This window comes from Zootermopsis nevadensis, unplaced genomic scaffold, assembly GCF_977971745.1.
Source record: "Zootermopsis nevadensis isolate Lab colony 2312 unplaced genomic scaffold, Znev_1.0 Znev_ptg000010l, whole genome shotgun sequence".
NCBI classification, from domain to species: domain Eukaryota; kingdom Metazoa; phylum Arthropoda; class Insecta; order Blattodea; family Termopsidae; genus Zootermopsis; species Zootermopsis nevadensis.
The window spans coordinates 20,040,823-20,061,347 of record NW_028259142.1 but is presented as its reverse complement, the minus strand read 5'-3'; the positions used below and the strand labels follow the sequence as shown (position 1 = coordinate 20,061,347).

The window sequence follows — 20,525 nt, the reverse complement described above, 5'->3', positions numbered from 1 at the left end:
TCCCTCCCTAGTTCCCCGATTCTCTCACATTCTCCCTCCTAGTTTCCCTGTTCTCTCTCGTTCTCCGACTTACCATCTCTAACATGTTGGATGCGGCAGGCTGTCCTGGCGCCCTCCCAAGAGCCACTGTCTGCCGCGCCTTGTTGTGCGCATCCAAGATCAGCTGACGGTCCGCACAACTCAGCCCACCGCTTCCTGTTCGTCGTCGGGTGTTCCAGACAGTAAACAAAAACTAAACCTTCTGGAAGTTGTCCCTTCAAATTTATTACAGCTTAGAAAACAACTTTTTTTTAAAAAAAAAAAACAGGAATGAAAGTAAACCTTAGTTTTTAATAAGGGCGTAGTAACACTTTGGCAAATGGAAGCTGAAGGTGCGGCCGAAACATGGAGTTCGATAAATAGTGCTTGAAAGTGACAAGCTGTTGACATAAAACCAGTAAAGGAACTGGGATCGTGGACGGGTTTGAAATGCGGGAACTTTGAGCCCCAAGGAACACGCGTACACTTTTTTGTTTTAACTAGCGAAGATGCCCCCAGCGCTGAGCCCACATTTATTTCTCAAATAAACTGCACTGAAATAACGTGACACATGAAACGTCTTTAAATTATTTCTTTATGTTCGTAACTAAGCGTACATTCTTACTAGATTAATCTTTAATTGCTTCTTTAATAATGAATGCACATAAATCCCTTCCGAAGTTATGTTCTGTATTAGGAAACAAATAATAAATTATTATTTATCATTAAATGTGACCTCGCACTTTTTATCCTCACATCTTAACTGAGATACAATAAAACAGTGGCGTTCAACCTTTTTTGTTCGCGTACCCCCAGATATAATTTCCCTTCGACTTTATACCCCCAAAGTTGTTGGGTGTATAATTCAAGTTATACATAGTATATAATCTACATCTAAAATAAATTAAATAAATTACATTACTGATTATTCAGTTTATCATAAAATAATATATATTTTTTTAAAATTTCACGTACCCCCGGGGGTACGCGTACCCCAGGTTGTATACCACTGCAATGTAATATCATCCCATTTGTATCTGGGTGTTTAAAATGGTCTCTTCCCTAGATCTGTGTATCAATTTCTTATCTCCCTTATGCGTGTTACATGTATCGTCCTCACCCTTAATTTATTTCGTTACCCCAAGGAAATTTGATGATGAACAGAAATTATGAAGCCTCTCATTAGTCCATTTTGCGCGTGTCTTTGTACACAGAAGCAATCTAGCTCTAAAGAAATATAAATCAAAGCAAATAAAAGGCCAGAATGAAAAGGGGAGTGAGGTTAGGTTAGGTTAGGTTCGCCTTTCGAACCGGAAAACCGATCTTCATTTGCATTGTGTACTTACGAAGCAGCGTTTTTCCAGCACACGACTCTTGGTAATAAGCGAGGCTGGTCGCTAGGTAACCGAACAGTAGGAACCACGTCATCTGGCGTCCTCTATTGTGGGGCGCCATCCTGAATAAAGCATTCATTAAACACTCTGATCGATATGATACTCATTTCCCTGGGGAAAAATTCTCACCAGTGCTTTTCATCGCCCTGGCTAAGTCCAAATTCAAATGTGCGGCCAAAATTTATTATTTTGTTCTGTTTCGGTGGTGAGGGGAACGGCTTATGGCAGAAAGTTAAATACTAAGGTTAAGACGGCCTAAGCGTGTGGTTCATATGCAAGGAAAACTAATTAAACACAAATTTTTCGTTGTGGAAAACAGAACTTGTACATTGGAGCATTATAGCATAGAAACAATTACCGAACGTTACGCCACGGTGGTCTAGCGGTTAGAACGCTGGCCTTGTAATCCTGGGGTCTCGGGTTCGATTCCCGGCGGTGCCCGAATTTATAACTTGTGTTGGGCAAGGCCGTGGTCTAGGCAACACGGAGTTTTCCTCCGTGGCATTCCAACAATTACTCCATTCACACACACAGAAGAAGGCAATGGCAAACCACTTCTGGATCATCTGCCAAGAACGTATATGAACAGGTCCCAGTCCGAGAAGAGAAAAGGATGGAAGGATCCTGTTCATATGGACCTGTCCTCAGACAGAACACTAAATAAATAAATACGGTTGAGTAGTTAGCGGGAGGTCCCGGGTTAAAATATCGACCCGGAGACCGGTTATCCTGACTTGGGTTTTTTCGTATTTTTCAATATATTATCCACTACCACCCTCTCACTCTGAAAAAAAAGCGTCATTGAAGAGACTATAAATAAAATAAAATAAATAAATATAAACAGTTGTGACTTTTGAGACTCTCGAGATATCGATAATGCTCGCCGTGTGACGTCATAACTAGGGCGAACAACAGAAACGTTTCGTAACGATGTGATTTGAGTTGAATCGGATTGGAATCGACTTTAGCTTCGTCCTTCGGGTCTCTAGACAAGACAGTGAGTCTGCCTGGTGAGTAAATTTGAGTGCGGAATGTCTTGTAACTCCATCAAGACGCGATAGCCATGGTCAACACGATTTGCGACAGCCACGAGTCGTTTTATACGTGTGACACAGTAATACAGCTCATAAGTAACGTGTTAAGAGGAAATTTGCCTTTCAGGTGATTTAATTAGACCATGGAAACTTTAGACTTTCTGCAGTATTTGATGATGATGATGTTGATAAAGAATCACAAGTAATAGAGTTGCGTCATATTGTGAAAATATATATTTAATTAATTAATCTTGTCCGTCTAATCACAATTTAAAATTTAAATTTTAAATTTAAATGTTTCGATAAGGAGCATCACATGGTATTTTAATTTTAAATTTTAAATTGTGATTAGACGGACAAGATTAATTAATTAAATAAAGAATCACAAGTAATAGAGTCCGTACCGCAAAGAGAACACCGCTTCATCATTGCAAAGATCAGTCTGTTGACGTTATTTAAGGACATAATAGATGTTTACACTAAGAATCATACGAAACACAAATAAAAATGCAGACCCATTGATTTTTAAAGCAGGTGGTACGTATATTTACCAATATGTTTGGAAAGGATTGGCAAAAATGAAAAGATAAGTGGGCTAATGCTCTTTGTGTTTTGTAACAACAGCTCCAAATCTTGTATTTAACAGACACGACACGTAAAGATTGGAATTAATTATACTTGGATGAAAGAATTCCAGTGTTGGAAGTTAGTAAATTCTGAACTGCGTAAAAAATTTCGTAACAGTTTCCAAAACAGAACACGCACATCAATGAATATTAGCTAAACGTTGTTTAATTGAAATGTCGCTCAGGCATTGATGTCTTTAAATTCACGTATTCCAGTTAAAACACAGAAATTGTCACTAAATAAAGATAAAAGTAAACATTTAGACTGAGGGTGGGTAACAGTTGTTTCTAAAATGTGGCAAATTTCTAGTATTTTTAAAGAAAGCAACAAATCAAAATAGCATTCACTTACAACACTTCATATAAATCCCTGGGTGGGGGATCATCGTACTGAAAAGTCTGTGTTACTAAAATAATTAAATCTATGGATGACATCCCTTTGTGGGACGCTGATAGTCTTTAAGCTGGTCAAAGTACTACCCGCCTTCTATGGAAGTCTGTTCAGTGCATGTTAAACCAGCACACTTTTTATTTAAGATAACTTTTTTAATATTATCCTCGCGTGAATAAGATTAATTAAAAACAATACATGCATTTTCGGGTTAAGCCTGAGTGGATAGGCATAAGGTATCGACTGTATTACATTATTATCTGAAATGGACCCAAACAGTGCTGCCAATCGCACGTGACGTGGTGAGCGACGTTTCCCTGCATCACAAGAATTTTGTAAGGCACAAAAGAAAACCGCCACTGGTTGAAGTGTATCACCTGTTCTGAAACTTACCTTGAACTGTGAGTAAATACGATGAAAAATTTCGCTACGATTTTCTGATCTGGAGTTTGAATCTGACTCCGTTACTAAACTTTTGTAATGAAAATTACTGCCTGAGGAAGAAATTGTTCGTTTCCGTTTGTTAAATTCTCGAACTGGGCGCAGCGTAATTGTTCAGAGTAATTTTTGAATTTGGATTAAAACGGTGTTGACAAAGAGTTCTGGAACCTTGACTCCTGTTGAACTCCAGAGAAATAACATTTCGTGTTGGAACATTTAATTTCAAACACTTCTGTACATAGGAAACCGGTTCTCATAGACGCTTTATTAAGTCTGTGATAGAAAAGAGAAAAAAACAAAACTTATTAGCGAGTATATTTAAAAGAAAGAACGTTTTTCTGATACTTGTGAAATGTTAATCACACACACGAATACAGCAGATCTCCGTCGATGTGAACGGGTCGCTTTCAGATTTGCAACTAACCTCGTCAACTTCCTTCACCGCGTCTTTTTATATGCAAGATGATAGAGTTCCCTCCACTTGCCTGCTGATCAGAACGTAAGTGGATTATGTCCACTCGACTACCTATCTCTCGCCTGTAGCTCCTGTCTCTTCCCGCCTCGGGGAGAGTTCCCACTGTCAAGACCGCGAAAGGCTTTGTACACGAATAGAAATAATTTGAAAAGTAAATGAGATAGAAAAAACGAGTTATGAAGCAGGCTACACCCTGGCAACCTGACATCCACTCAGCTGGTCAACAAATTTCCCTCCTTTCATAAAAACGCGAAGGTTTATTAATATATTCACAAAATATGATGAATTCTTCTCGGCCTATAAGCACGGACAGGATCTCCAAACACTTAAGTACTCTTAGGAAAATGACGAAGATGGTACTCGAAACATTGGTGTCTTCACGTAGCCCGAGAATTCAATATACTTAGTCGCTGTGTAAGCGTCAGATCATTATTTATTTATTTAGTGTTCTGTCTGACGACAGGTCCATATGAACAGGATCCTTCCATCCTTTTCTCGGACTGGGACCTGTTCATATACGTTCTTGGCAGATGATCCAGAAGTGGTTTGCCATTGCCTTCTTCTGTGTGTGAATGGAGTAATTGTTGGGATGCCACGGAGGAAAACTCCGTGTTGCCTAGACCACGGCCTTGCCCAACACAAGTTATAAATTCGGGCACCGCCGGGAATCGAACCCGAGGCCAGCGTTCTAATCGCTAGACCACCGTGGCTGTCGTCAGATCATACGTGTTTACAAAAACCCGCCAGTCCATTTCTCTCACGCATTTCTTTGACATGCATTACAGTACCTCCCTCCCATCTACGTCTAGATCTCCCACGTGGCATCTTCCTTTAGAAAAAAATATTTGTATTTATCCATGTGTCGCCCATTTCGTCTACCTACAAGTGTTAGGTAAAGCTGTTCGTAACCTACTACGTCAGAGTGTATCCGTGGCTTTCGGGGATAAAACGCGTAGATTGTCGGACGTTTTTCTAGCTTTTCGGCAGGGTGAATGTTTCGAGAAGCAACTAAGCAAACTGCTACCTGACGACGGATTCTAGAGCTAAGCACAAGACGACAACCACTGCTCTGCTAAACCAATCATAGCTGAATTTTAGAACAAAACCTTGTAAACGGGGATGTGCTTGAACCTATGGATTTTGTTGTCTTCGCCTAAGGCCTTGACGTGTTCAGACTGAGGTATTCTACTGCTGGTGGGCGGGGACTCCCATCAGGTAGTTCGATCTTTGCGAAAAGAACTTTGGCTTAGCTACCTAGAAAGTTGATTTCGCACTGCGTCTTGGGGTCTTACTTCGGGTGAAGGCCTCCGTGACTAGGGTAAGATTATCGCGCCCTTTGCAAGATATACCCTCTCGTTTTCCTTGCAACCAACAAATTCTCGTGAATCTGTCTGTTAATAACAAACCAAGACGCGTTATTTGCAATGCAAGGACATTTTGGATTGCAACACAAAGCAGCTTCTGGACCGGGCTATGAGTAGCGGACCTCCAGATTTGGCATGGGCGGATGAGATAGGAAAATTATGTCATCTGAAATCAATCTGCGATTCTCACATCCATTTGGTTGCCTCGCGTTGGACATTGTGTAACATACGAAGACAAAATATATTTCTCACCAAAGTATCATGTCTCCAGAAGGAAGACAAATTTGGAAGCGTTGTTTAGGAAAGTAATTCCTATTTGTAAGACTTGAGGTTCTCACAGCGGTGAGTATGAAGATTTCTGTCTTCTGGGTTATTGCGCTGTGTAGTCTGGTCGATGTTAACCAACGTTTCAGAGGTCATACTGCCTCCGTCATCAGGGCGATGAATATCGCCCTGATGACGGAGGCAGTATGACCCAGAAGACAGAACTTAATTCCTATTTATTACGATAATCACACGAAACACGTAATCACAAACTTTCCAGGCAAAATACAGAGTTGTTGATTATTTAAGAAGAAATAGCATCAGAGTTGCCTGCCGTGCTCCTACCAATAACGAAGGCTGGATCAGGCAATAGGAAATACGGACAGAGTGACCTCGGCGATAACAGATCACGTTGGCCCACTCCATCACCGGACAGACTTTTGTTTGCTGAGGTGGGGCTAACAGGTAAACAGTGTAATCTGAGACGCCTTCTACGTGTTGAACTCTGTTCGTAGGACTGGACACACCTCTGACTTGTTGTTGTTGTTACTGGCTTGGCAGAGGCCATGGATAGAGGACTCTAGCAGCAAGTCTTTCTGTCTGTTCAGTTGCGATTAGCTTCGACACAGTATAAAATATGTTCCCGCAATAAGAGTTTGGACAATATCAGGACCAATGACGTCTACAAAGCACGAAGAACGTGTTCAAAAAATATGTATATTCCATTGGAGTACACTTTTATATTATAATTCTCGAGTGGGGGTTGCAATTTATAACTGTGGCTGCATACAGCGCCTCTGTCGGAAGTGAATTGATTTTAAAAGCATCCTCGTCAGTGCGACACACGTCAATATCATGGATTTATTGCAAATGTGAGTCATATTGCAACCCAGAATGCACCGCGATGAATTTAGTCGGACGGGATGAGGGCCCTTTACAAATGTAGTGCTGTTTCATAATACTTTTAGTAACAAAAACCTTATGACAGGCTCCTTCGAAGTTCAGTAAAAGGAATAAAGGGTAGCCAATATAACAAAACTAAAGATTTAGTCTTAAAATAACATTCTAAGATCTGTTAGTGTGTCAATAAAGCTATCAGACATTTTTTGATAGACGTGATTGAAGGATATCGCGTAATTAAATATTTCAAAATCCTTAATCGTCAGAAAATATTCTTATGACTATCAAATCATGGGAAAGACATGTAGACCGACTTGTAACGGCTCACAATAGGTGATTAATAATCCTGTAGGGACTTAAAAGTACTTGATCGATGTAAAATTATAGACGAGAATTATTTTGTACGGTGAATTGGAAAGGGAGCGATCATGGCCCCTTTTGTTATACTATCCAGGGATTATTTTAGGGCAGCGTTTATGAACATTACTTCTTGGCGTTTGAGTGAGGCTTCAGGGACCGTTTTCAGTAGGTATATACTTAATTTTTGTCTCAAGATACGTTTGATTATGCCGTATAAAATCAACAAGATGTTCATGTGAAGACATTTAATTTAAACAAATTAATTATTCTATATTCGACTATGAACTAGTATTAAGGACGTGTATCTCACATGTCTTCTGATGATATATGCACCCCATATTTATAATCGCCGGCCTATAAACACCGACAAAACATTAAGTAAGATATCCATTATCGTAACCGATGATCCAAAAGAAACTTGAAATATTTCTAACAGACACGCACTCGAGACAAACGCAGAAGGTTAGCTGTTGAATGAATCTACGTATCAACTCAGAACATTTGCTTGTTGACTCCATGACAAAGTCTTACTTCATTTGTTAATTACATTTATTACGGAACCTAAATGTCCATCTCCAGCGTGTTACTTCCATTCGGCTACTTTGACGGGCTTAAAGAGTCATAGGATGCTGTGATGATTCGTAGGAAATTATTTATGAATCTTTAAATTTGTACAGTGACCTTGTGTACGTAGACAAAAGGTGTGGTCTGGGAAAGTCTTAAATGTTAGGGTGTTGGAGAATAAGTTGATATATTACTGGGAACTTCGAATTTTTCTGTCCTTCGTGAAATATTTTATGGTAAGTTTAAAGTGACTTGTGACGGGGATGTGGAATCGAGAAAAACAATGTAATTAAAATTGTCTGCAGCGGGTAAACCGATTATATGCATATTACTGACAGATTTATTACTGTGTTAAGTTGCTCTCTTGGACTTCGTTCGTCGTCGACATCATTTATTATTTTATTTGTAGTGTTCTGTCTGACGACAGGTCCATATATTATGAACAGGATCCTTCCAACCTCTTCAGGTTGTCAGGGACCTGCTCATACATATATACATTCTTGGCAGAGGTGATCAAAAGTGGTTTGCCATTGCCTTCTTCTGTGTGAATGGAGTAATTGTTGGGATGCCACGGAGAAACTGGGGAAGCCCCCCGAGGAAAACTCCGTGATGCCTAGACCACGGCCTAACCCAACACAAGTTATAAATTTGAGCACCACCGGGAATTGAACCCGGGACCCCAAGCTTACAAGGCTAGTGTTCTGACCACTAGACCACCGTGGCGGTTCGTCGACATCATAACAACTTAAAATTACGTTTCGAAAGCTGGATTCTCCTTTCTCTATGAGGAACGAGGTACAGGTTTGGGTTAGCTTAACCAGGAGGTCCTATAAATAGGTTTGACTGTCCTTGTTAAACCTGATTTTTCGCCTGATAACGAAAGAATAATCCAGCTTTTTCAAATATCGCGATTTTATAATTTAGACAACGGACAGAGTCTATAAGATCAGCGTAAATCTTCAGAATTACAGATTTATTATTGCTTGTAATTGATGGGATCCATACAGAATTAATTTCGTAATAACTCGCTATTTATCAAACGCACTTCGGGGAACGGACAGTTCCTAACGATTGGCAAAGGCATTGGCAAATTCAGTTTTCACATACAGTTTTATGAACGTGTGAAATGGAATTCAAACACCCGGGATATTGTTCAGCGGTGATCTTTTGTGACGACATTGAATCTCCGTGTCAGGGACACTTTTCGATGTGCCAATGCTTTTAACAGGAACGGGTGTTAGTTTTCTACTTGCGTTATTGTTCTTGTCCAATTATTTATTTGCAAGGGAAGAGGACTTAAGAGAAAATTCCACTCCAAGACGGGACCTTGGCAGAAATCTCACCCGATCCTGTCTTTGTGGCTTAGTCACTTCTGATTCTCATTCGAGCGGCTGAGAGGCAAACACTTGGATGATCGGCGACGCAGTTGTCTTTAATTTATCGTATTTTCATGTTGCCTTATTATTATTATTATTAAAAATGACATTTGTGTCGTTTATGACACTTTCGTATGTGGCTGGCTGGTTACGTCATCATGTCTTGAGACCGAGCCCTGTCAATCTTCGCAGCCCATAGAGAACAGATTTTCTATTGAAGATTTCTGTCTTCTGGGTTCTTGCGCTGTGTAGTCTGGTCGATGTTTACCAACGTTTTAGAGGTCATACTGCCTCCGTCATCAGAGTATGAAGATTTCTGTCTTCTGGGTTGTTGCGCTGTGTAGTCTGGTCGATGCTAACCAACGTTTCAGAGGTCATACTGCCTCCATCATCAGAGTATGAAGATTTCTGTCTTCTGGGTTGTTGCGCTGTGTAGTCTGGTCGATGTTAACCAACGTTTCAGAGGTCATACTGCCTCCGTCATCAGAGTATGAAGATTTCTGTCTTCTGGGTTGTTGCGCTGTGTAGTCTGGTCGATGTTAACCAACGTCTCAGAGGTCATACTGCCTCCATCATCAGGGCGATGAAGATTTCTGTCTTCTGGGTTGTTGCGCTGTGTAGTCTGGTCGATGTTAACCAACGTTTCAGAGGTCATACTGCCTCCGTCATCAGAGTATGAAGATTTCTGTCTTCTGGGTTGTTGCGCTGTGTAGTCTGATCGATGTTTAACAACGTTTCAGAGGTCATACTGCCTCCGTCATCAGGGCGATGAAGATTTCTGTCTTCTGGGTTGTTGTGCTGCGTAGTCTGGTCGATGTTTACCAAAGTTTCAGAGGTCATACTGCCTCCGTCATCAGGGCGATGAATCGCGTAGCAAAGCTTTACTGTTAAAATAGAGCCGCTCTGTAAGAGGAGGTCAGAAGTCCTTCCGTGACCTTGAAGTATGTAATTTGGTGAAGGCTGCTGTAGTTTCATTTGGGTGTTTGGAGTCCGCTTACCCTGTGTTAAAGAACTGTGCTCCGAGTAAACGGATTTAGACGAAAATTGGTATTTCCACAACGTCCCTGTGTAAAAAAAACTTAACCCAAATATGTTTTTTTTTGTGTTTATTTCAATAAACTGCGAGTATATAGAAATTATTGTTACGAAGTAATGACGAACATATACAAAATTAGATTTTAACATTAGTCAAAATTATACTCCATGAAACATCATGACAAGCCGTAACTTCTGTGACGTGATTGAAACATCGGCGTTAGTTTCAGCGGCGGATTAAGTTGATGACGAATTTACCGCCACTGTTTTTGCACGTGACCAAACATAAATTAAACCGTTTGAATCTTGTGTACTGCTTTGCTGGCAAACATGACAACGCACGCAAACCGACGGCTACCCGGAGGTACATGGATATTAGAATGTACGGTACGTTATGCTAATGTGGCAATGATGTGTTCAATTACTCTTAAATTAGTTACGTGAAAAAAGAAACATGGAGTTCAGAAGTTGAAGGAGAGACGGAGATGATGAATATCAAGGCACTAACTAGATGGAAAGAGGGAAGAACATAATTTCTGAATGTGCTAACATCACTCTCGCCTGTATGTGTCCTTGTGCGTGTCTATATTAAACAAAATATGAAGGTGTGATCATTTCCGTGTATGCGATATACATTTATAATTGAATTTATTCTTTTTATCTACTCGAGTTCTGCGCCTGTAACGTCGAATGGTAGGATGATTCTATTACTGAAGAAGTGTTAAGACGATGAAGTGGTCGTTACCTATTTAAATGTTGTATCCTAGGATACGCTGGCCTTGTAATCCTGGGGTCTCGGGTTCGATTCCCGGCGGTGCCCGAATTTATAACTTGTGTTGGGCAAGGCCGTGGTCTAGGCAACACGGAGTCTTCCTCCGTGGCATCCCAACAATTACTCTATTCACACACAGAAGAAGGCAATGGCAAACCATTTCTGGATCATCTGCCAAGAACGTATATGAACAGGTCCCAGTCCGAGAAAAGGATGGAAGGATCCTGTTCATATGGACCTGTCGTCAGACAGAACACTTAATAATATAAATATCCCAGGATACGTCTCTAAGGAGTAAAGACAAGTTTTGTTTATTTGGGTTTCGGGTCCGGGACTTCCCGATTACGAAACAGGAGTGTCAGGTTCTGTAAATGTGAGTCAACCTTCCCGTCGAAAGGAAAAGTCCTTAAGTGTACACCCTGTATTCTTAAGCACCCAATCCCATCATGTATTTCGTAATCCTCAAAGATGAGGCGTCCTTCATGCAAGATATTATTGGTGTCTCGTGCTTGGGGGCTCAGAAATATTCCGCTGTTAGTCTCATCGCCTGATGATCCATATTGTTAGCGCCGTCACATTACGTGCGGGATAACACGCAACCCTCGGATTCTTACGACAAGCCGTTTTCAGTTGGGAGCTTTATTACGTCACATAAATAAAATGAAACCCGAGTCTGTCCGAACTAATGATGATCCCTGGTGAAAAGACTTTGTTTTTACTGGAAATATATCTGTGGAATTAAACTGTTGTCCAGGAGTTTTAATTCCTCGCTATTAAGGCTTTGACCGGGATGTTCTTTTGTTAAATCTTATGTGGTACCGCCTGATTCGACTTCTAATGGTTAAGTGAAGTGTTTTCTTCGCGGTACGGTCTGGATTCGTAAATATTATGAAGACGAGCTTCGGCTTCAAAGGGTTAACCAGCTGATTTTCGTAATGGTGAGGTGAAGTGTTTTCTTCGCGGTACGGACTGAATTCATAAATAATATTCAGACGATCTTCGGCTTCAAAGGGTTAATAATACTAACACTGATTCGGCAAACGGTGGAACGTCGTTAGACATCGATGGTGGTAAATCTATACAGGCTCTGCGTAAAACACAAAATAAAACGATGGGAGGTGATATTATTTTTATTTCTTGACAAGTATGAGATCTTATACGTTTTCGTGAAAAATGTTTCATGGCGATACGCGCATTTATTAGATATGGTATGTTCAATTTTACTTTCCAATATATTATTTCGTTTCTATATTTCTTTCATATTCATTAATATTTCTTTAAATCATTTGTATTACAGGCCGATGTAGAACATTCACTCCAAAACATTCACTCCAATATAAAAATGAATCTGGAAGTGAACATCACCAAAATGTTGCATATCAGAAATTGTAATTAAGTTTTAAGTTTATAATTTTAACTTTTACACCTGAAGATGGTTTATATAGAAACCGAAACATGTTGTAAAAAAAATATTCCAATTGTAAATCGATTGTTCGATGAGGAACATAAAATGATATTTTAATTATCTTAATTGTAAAATTATATATAAGATAGTGTAGTTGCGTCATATTGTGAATATTCTAACAATTATTTATTTTAATCCGTCTTATCACAATATTTAAAATTTCTTATAATTAAGATAATAAAATATCATTGATGTTCCATATCGATTGATCGATTTACATTTTGTGTAAAGAATGTTCCAAAATGTAAATCGATCAATCGATATGGAACATCAATGATATTTTATTATCTTAATTATAAGAAATTTTAAATATTGTGATAAGACGGATTAAAATAAATAATTGTTAAAATTATGTATGAATTGTGATTAGACGGACAAAAATCGTAATAATTTATTAGATATGTTAAAAATTTCTAACATGGCTACGGCGCGAACCTAAAGTTAAACAGTGAGTGTGGGCTAAAAGGAGGACTTTCGTAGTGAAATCTATTGAAATGGAAAGGGGAACAAAGTTGAAAGAGTAACGCGGATTTTGGAGTAGCTCGGGTCAGGTCAGCTCTTGCGACTAGGGCAATGCGTTTACCGTTGACCTGTAAAGATGGCATTACTGCTGCCCTGACCTGAATACGAGGTTTAGGACCAATCGATGAACTTCTAAAAGATGCATCCAGCGTGTTTCTAAACGACAGCGCAGTGCTCGTCAGGGCCAAAGTCTAGATACCCTGGAGTAAAATTCATATTCTTGAATTCCAAGGAAGAGATTCGTTTCCTCGGAATTCTGTTGACAAGTGTGGACATGGATGTTGGATTTGAGGTTCTTCACGGCGGTGAGTCTTAAGATGGCTGTCTTCAGAGTTTTTGCGCCGTGTAGTCAGGTAGAAGTTTACAGACGTTTTAGAGGTCCTTGCTGAATAATTATCTCCCTGTTGATGGCGACAGCAAGGACCTTTGAAACATCGGTAAACTTCTACCTGACTACACGGCGCAAAAACTCTGAAGACAGCCATCTTCGGACATGACTGTTATTGAATATTATAATTTTCACGTTTCTTTGTGAAATTCGTAACGAAGGCTTGTCACTGTAAACTTTGAAGTCGGGTTAGGTTACATTCTACGACTTTAATAATATTACCATGGTCATCATATACACAGCAGTGACGTGATTTGTTATGGTGGTTTAAAAATTGTTTAAAAAGTATGCTGATTTCTTCGAAAGTGCTTGTTAGCAAAATGTAGGCGATGTGCTGTGCTAATTATTTTCCACGGAGTAGAGTCCTCCTTAAGAAACTGATGGTTACTTAGCTAGTCGAGATCGTCAAGACTGATTACCCTTTACTTCAATTCTAAAGGGTTTTGACGACGGTGGATTACACTTAAAATTATTCATTGTCAGGACTTTTTCCATCGTCTATTCTATAAAACCCACGACGTTTCGGAGGCTGGTTCTGCCTCCGTCGTCAGGTGAGAGGTACCTACTCTGTTAGGTCCCTTAGAAAGAGATAGTCTGTGTCACTGGAATTGTCAGGACTTTTTCCATCGTCAGTTTTTAAAAATTTACGACGTTTCGGAGGCTGGTTCTGTCTCCGTCGTCAGGTGAGAGGTACCTACTCTGTTGGGTCCCTTAGAAAGAGCTAGTCTCTGTCACTGGACTTGTTGTCAGGACTTTTTCCATCGTCAGTTTTTAAACATTTACGACGTTTCGGAGGCTGGTTCTGCCTCCGTCTTCAGGTGAGAGGTACCTACTCTGTTGGGTCCCTTAGAAAGAGCTAGTCTCTGTCAAGGGACTTGTCAGGACTTTTTCCATCGTCAGTTTTTAAAAATTTACGACGTTTCGGAGGCTGGTTCTGCCTCCGTCTTCAGGTGAGAGGTACCTACTCTGTTAGGTCCCTTACATAGAGCTAGTCTCTGTCACTGGACTTGTTGTGAGGACTTTTTCCATCGTCAGTTTTTAAAAATTTACGACGTTTCGGAGGCTGGTTCTGCCTCCGTCGTCAGGTGAGAGGTACCTACTCTGTTGGATCCCTTAGATAGAGCTAGTCTCTGTCACCGGACAATATACTATATCGTCCAACTATCTCAACATATCCACCTGAGTCTCACTTTCTGTACAAATTTTCTTGGTACAAAGATCAGTTTAAAAAACGTAACCACAGAATAACTTTGACTCGCGAGTAGTATTTTGAGGTCCATATCTCGACTACACTTATGAAGATTTTAACACCTTTAATATTAAATCCGGGATATTGCACGTATGGGTTACTAATTTTGAATACGCCACGACCACTTCCTGCTCAGTCCTTAAAATTCCACCGAACATTATCATCCTCTCTTATGTTTCTAGTCGAAGTAACCTCTGTAGTTCATACAGTGTCGATAAATAACTTCGATCAATCGGCACTCACCGGCTTTCTGTATGTAGTCCCCGTCCGCTGTCAGCGCCCATCACCTGAGAACTGAGTGGGAGGATGGTTCATCGCCCACCGGAGGGCAGAACGAATGGAAAAGTTTCACACGTTCAGATAATATAATTTCTATTATTCCAGTAACAATTAGTAGATAAGGAATGTTTTGAGACGTCAACGCACGCTCCCTGGCTGATTTCTCGACAGCTGGAAGGCCACACGGGTCGATCATATCGTTGTGAGGGCGTCCACGTCTGTGCCTCAGGACTTCTGAGTACATCCTGGAACTCGCTCCACGTTTATAAAAGATGTTATCTCGTGAGGCAGTGGTGATTCTTTAGACGATTATAGTCGCTAAACCGGTCAAGAAAGTTCAACGCGTTTCATATAACCCGAATGTCCATTACGGTGACAGGACCCTGTTCTGGGCGACCCGAAGACACAGTCCGTACACTCCCAGACCATTTTAATATTATCCTCTTACATAAGGCTGGTTCCCAAAAATGTCTTTTCATTTCATGTTTTACGTATAAAAACTTGTATAGATCTGCAGGTACATAAACATTACGAGCATTAAGATTCATCAAGATTGCAAAGATGTACTCTGTACAGTGACCCCGGTCATATAGTTTGGGTTTCCCCGCCCATGTAGGTTGAGTACCCCCGAGAAAAACTTTACGGAAAGTCAGACAGAGACATGAACGGGTCCTCAAGGTGTTCTTCGCTGACACTAGAACGCAAAAAAAACACAGAATTTGTTTTGTATTTGGAAATATAATGTGGCCAAAAACCTTTTCTACTTATATCCTGAAGATTGAGGCTGCAGAGTCCTCCTATATGATTAAATGGTATAGTAAAAAAAAGAATATTACAATTGAAAATTTTAAATCTGGATACAAGCTCTAAAACTTCTTGACGATGGTGAAGAGTCAATTGAATAAAAATTTTCTTGGATATTATCCATCGTCTAGTAAATATAAAACGTAAAACGACGTTTCGGAGATGGGACTCTATCTCCGTCTTCAGGTTCCTACTCAGTTGGGCCCACTAGATAGAGCTAATCCCTATCTCCGGACCTAGTAAATATAAAACATAAAACGACGTTTCGGAGATGGGACTCTATCTCCGTCTTCAGGTTCCTACTCAGTTGGGCCCACTAGATAGAGCTAATCCCTATCTCTGTCGAATAAAAATTTCCTTGGATATTATCCATCGTCTAGTAAATATAAAACATAAAACGACGTTTCGGAGATGGGACTCTATCTCCGTCTTTAGGTTCCTACTCAGTTGGGCCCACTAGATAGAGCTAATCCCTATCTCCGGACCTAGTAAATATAAAACATAAAACGACGTTTCGGAGATGGGACTCTATCTCCGTCTTTAGGTTCCTACTCAGTTGGGCCCACTAGATAGAGCTAATCCCTATCTCCGGACCCTGAAGACGGAGATAGAGTCCCATCTCCGAAACGTCGTTTTACGTTTTATATTTACTAGACGATGGATAATATCCAAGAAAATTTTTATTCAATTGGAAACAAGCTGTTTGCAAAAACTGTGCAAATTATGATATAGAATTGCAGAATTATTTATTGTGTAAATCGTTGAGTCTGATTGTCAGTAGCAGCTGTTGACACAAACTGGCATTGAACAAGGCGTAATTCTTGTGAGAGGAATTTATGGTGGCAATTTACAGAGAACATATTTCATAACAGTTTTTATTTTAGTAGTAAATTATTTATCTCACGTGATGTCTTAAATGTTTACGGTCAACAAGACGAACTGAATTAAGTTAGCACCCTCATTAAGTTAGCGACGAAATATATCTTGCATGCTCCAGGGCGTGTTGTACTCTTGAATCAATCAAAGCGAAGTCTAGAACGTGATACCGAATCTTCTACTCAGTCGCAGGAATTACTTGTCCGGAGTCCAGAAGAAATTTGTCGACAAGTCGGCGTGTCTTAAGGTGTATACATTTTGTTTAAGCAAAGCAAACGTTACCTTGACTTTGCGATGAAAAACGAAAATAATCATGAGTGTATCATTTGCAGGACAAACTAATTCAATTTGGGTATTTGTTTACATTCTGCTTTTTTAGTAAATGGACAGGGACAACGAGATTTGCCAACGTAGCAGAAATATAAATTAATTTTAAAGTTTTAAGATTCTTTATGATGTCAAGTCACGTAACATTAGCCTCTATTATAAAAGAAAAATAATAGGTGTTCTACTTTATAAACTTTGCATATTCTTAAAATGCGTCATCTGTAAATTTGTGTAACATAACGAACGTAAAAATAGAGTGGTTGGTACTCCTGCTTCAAATTCGGATTGTCCTGGGTTCAAATCTTATCTCAGGAAGTAATTGCTTTGATTGAAGTTTTTCATGTTTTTCCTTCAGGCAAATGACTCAGTACCTTAAATTAGACCACGAACGTTTCCTTCCACACGAAATTCAATTAATTAATGATCTAATCATCATCTAGTGATGGCGTCATTGTATTTCTGCGATTATGAAGATGGCTGTCTTCTGGGTTCTAGTGCGGTAGAATTTTACCGGGCGATGATTTATCGCCCTGATGATGGTGGCAACAAGGACCTCTGAAACGTCGGTAAACTTCCATCATGCTACACGACGCTACAATCCAAAAGACAGGCAACTTCAACTTGTAACATGTGTTACCAATACTAAAATTGATCGAATTCGGTTAGGTTAATTGCTTTCGGAGGTGGAACGTCAAATGGACAAGTGTATTATGTGTTAATATTACGTCACCCGTCATCTGACTGTACCTTGTTTCCAGGGGCCTTCAAATTTCGTTTCACATCAACTCGGTCTTGACCTTGCGTTTATTTATGAAGTTGAATTACTTACTTCGTCGTGTCTACTTTCGAAAACCACGAAGATTGGCGTGTTTAAAAAAGGTAAATTCAGTCCTACTGTCACGTTGGTAACTGTAAATTGCAGGTATTTTGTAAAAAAGAATGAATTAAGATCAGTTTGGATTTGGCGTAAGGGGAAAGAAGTTGAGTTGTAGATGAATAAATTAAAACACTGCGACCTTCATGGATTGTACTGAACTCCTGATACAGTCGAGACCAAGAAATGCGACAACACGCGTGATATTTTGGTGGTTAACTTTTTTTACAACGAGGAGGTAAATTTAAGGTCATAATGAAATGAAATAATGGGAGGAAAAAATGAGATAGTATAGTTACGTCATATTGTGATATTAATTAAAATAATTATTATATTTGTTTACCGTCAAATCACAATAAAATAGTAAGATAAGATAATTAAAATGATTAAAATATCGTCTTATGTTCCATATCGAGCATTCGATTTACATCGAAACATTCACATCATGTTTCGGTTTATCAAACCGTCATCAGGTGTAAATTATAAACTTTTAAACTCAAATTACAATTATTTATATTTTTTTACAATTTTATAATTTTATCATTTATTGTGATTTGACGGTAAACAAATATAATAATTATTTTAATGGGAAAAAAAAAGTTTGTGGAAATTCGCTCTGGATTGGTCTTGTCGAAAATATGTAACCAAGTAGCGAGGTTTCATTTTTTGCGAGATTTATAATAACTTATCGAGTAATCGTTTCACGTTTCGACTTAAGGTCGCTGATTTTAAAATCTTTACGCCACGTAATTTACAGTGCGGTTGTGTATGTTTCTGTATTTTAAATTAACTGTCCTCATTTTAGCTCAACACCATAATCGGTCATAACACGTAGAAACAAGTTAGGAAATGCACGTATAATTTAAAATTTCTGACGCATTTATCGTAACTTAACCTTTGGCCATTAAGAATAACATGAAAATTCTTTATTGTCACTCGCTCACTAGTAAAATAACGCGTGGATCTGCACGTGGAATTCGCGTTATTGGAATGTGTCTACAAAATTTTTAATGAAACTTCTCAGTATCATATTTTGTTTAAAACTCGATTTTTATGTGGACGGACGTACTGACAGACAGACACGTGGTAAAACTATTGGGAGCATTCTCGAAACTTTTAGTTTCAAATTTATGAAACGTTGATAAAATATTCTTACTCACGTGTTAATAGTTTCGTGTCATTACGAAATAGTCAGAATGTGACACGTTTAGAACTGAATGAAATTATAACTAAGAAATAACGAATACTTAGATAAATAAATAGATCAATCAACCGAGACAGTTATATCAGCGGTTACAAATCTGACATGTGAATCCGGAATGTACCTGATTTGAATCACAGTCTGTGTTCGTGACTGGAGGCAGTCGTGGTTTTACTCGGTTACTACCAGAGAAAATTCAGGGATAGCTCTTAGAAACGGCCCTCTGAGAACCTTCCACGCACCTCATTTCACTACACAACGCGTGTGTTCTACGCGTGATCCTTAAAATACACACGAAACAACGAGTTATAACACAACACTTCGAGCTTCTTCTGTGCTAATAGATGATTCTGTATAAAGTGTTCACTGTACCTTTCGCTGTGATGAGATTCAAATGTCGATTTGGCTTTCACTGGTTTGGCATTCGTACGCAGTTAATGGCGGAGCAAACACTGAGAGACTGACTGGCTGCAAGTAAGCTGAAAGTGAAGACGAGGAAGAAGGTCTTCTGTCCTAACATTGACCCAGTATTTATATATGCCGGTGATCTTTTTTAGGGCGCCAAGGTAATTTCCGATGCAAAGCGACAAACTCTACGATTAGTTCTAAAGCTCGAATAAATAAACAGAGTTTAAACTGGAAGTAATGTTTGCTACGTTTAATTTAATAACCTCCAGTTTACATATAAATATGTGTACGGAACTTTACCTTCTGGAACAAATTATGTTGTAAACGCGTGGCACGTGGTCTGTCTGTTGTTTGAGTGCGTGTGAGAGCAGTCTGTTCCCGGGGAATTTTTGGCGTTTAAGAGTCGGGAAGAAACAGGAATATGGAGATAAAACGCACGATTGAGAGTTTATTCGTAACTTGTCGAATGTTATATTAGCGCGGTCTAATCGAGGAAGTCGATACGTGGGCGAACAGATGAGAACTGCATTCGTGAGAGTAACTGAGGAAAACCTGAAGGTGGAAAATTTTCCGGTGTCTTGTCCAAGAATTGGCCTTTCTGTCTCTTTCTAGGACTAGTCATATTTCTTTTGCCACGGGGTCTACAATTATATTATTTATTTATTATTTAGTGTTCTGTCTGAGGCCAGGTCCATATGGACGGGATCCTTCCATCCTTTTCTCGGACTGGGACCTGTTCATATACGTTCTTGGCAGATGATCCAGAAGTGGTTTGCCATTGCCTTCTTCTGTGTGTGAATGGAGTAATTGTTGGGATGCCACGGAGGAAAACTCCGTGTTGCCTAGACCACGGCCTTGCCCAACACAAGTTATAAATTCGGGCACCGCCGGGAATCGAACCCGAGACCCCAGGATTACAAGGCCAGCGTTCTAACCGCTAGACCACCGTGGCTGTTGGTCTACAATACAGAAAGTCATTTTGTTATTCGTTTTCCTGTGTCCTTTCAACATGTTGATAAACGTATTCGTACAGATGTATTTTGTCCTTGTAATATTTCCTGCACATGTGTGTTTCTACGCTGGTCTAATTTTGTAAACCCCAGAAGCTGTTTGACGAT

General features: G+C 39.6%; 1 protein-coding gene across 2 annotated transcripts in view; it reads right to left on the bottom strand.

Moving 5' to 3' along the window:
• LOC110839450 (venom allergen 5-like) overlaps positions 1 to 19,476 on the bottom strand; it is a 29,858-nt gene extending 10,382 nt beyond the window's left edge. The window contains exons 1-3 of one of the 2 annotated variants that reach the window (XM_087346769.1): positions 19,372 to 19,476; positions 1,365 to 1,474; positions 74 to 195 (exon numbers count right to left, since the gene is read on the bottom strand). In XM_087346769.1, the coding sequence (XP_087202895.1) occupies positions 74 to 195; positions 1,365 to 1,473 (231 nt within the window). In that variant the 5' untranslated portion in view covers position 1,474; positions 19,372 to 19,476. Of the gene's footprint in view, positions 1 to 73; positions 196 to 1,364; positions 1,475 to 3,856; positions 4,335 to 19,371 lie in introns of those variants that run through there. The other variant, XM_087346768.1, reaches the window with a different exon arrangement.
• Positions 19,477 to 20,525: the final 1,049 nt, after the last annotated feature.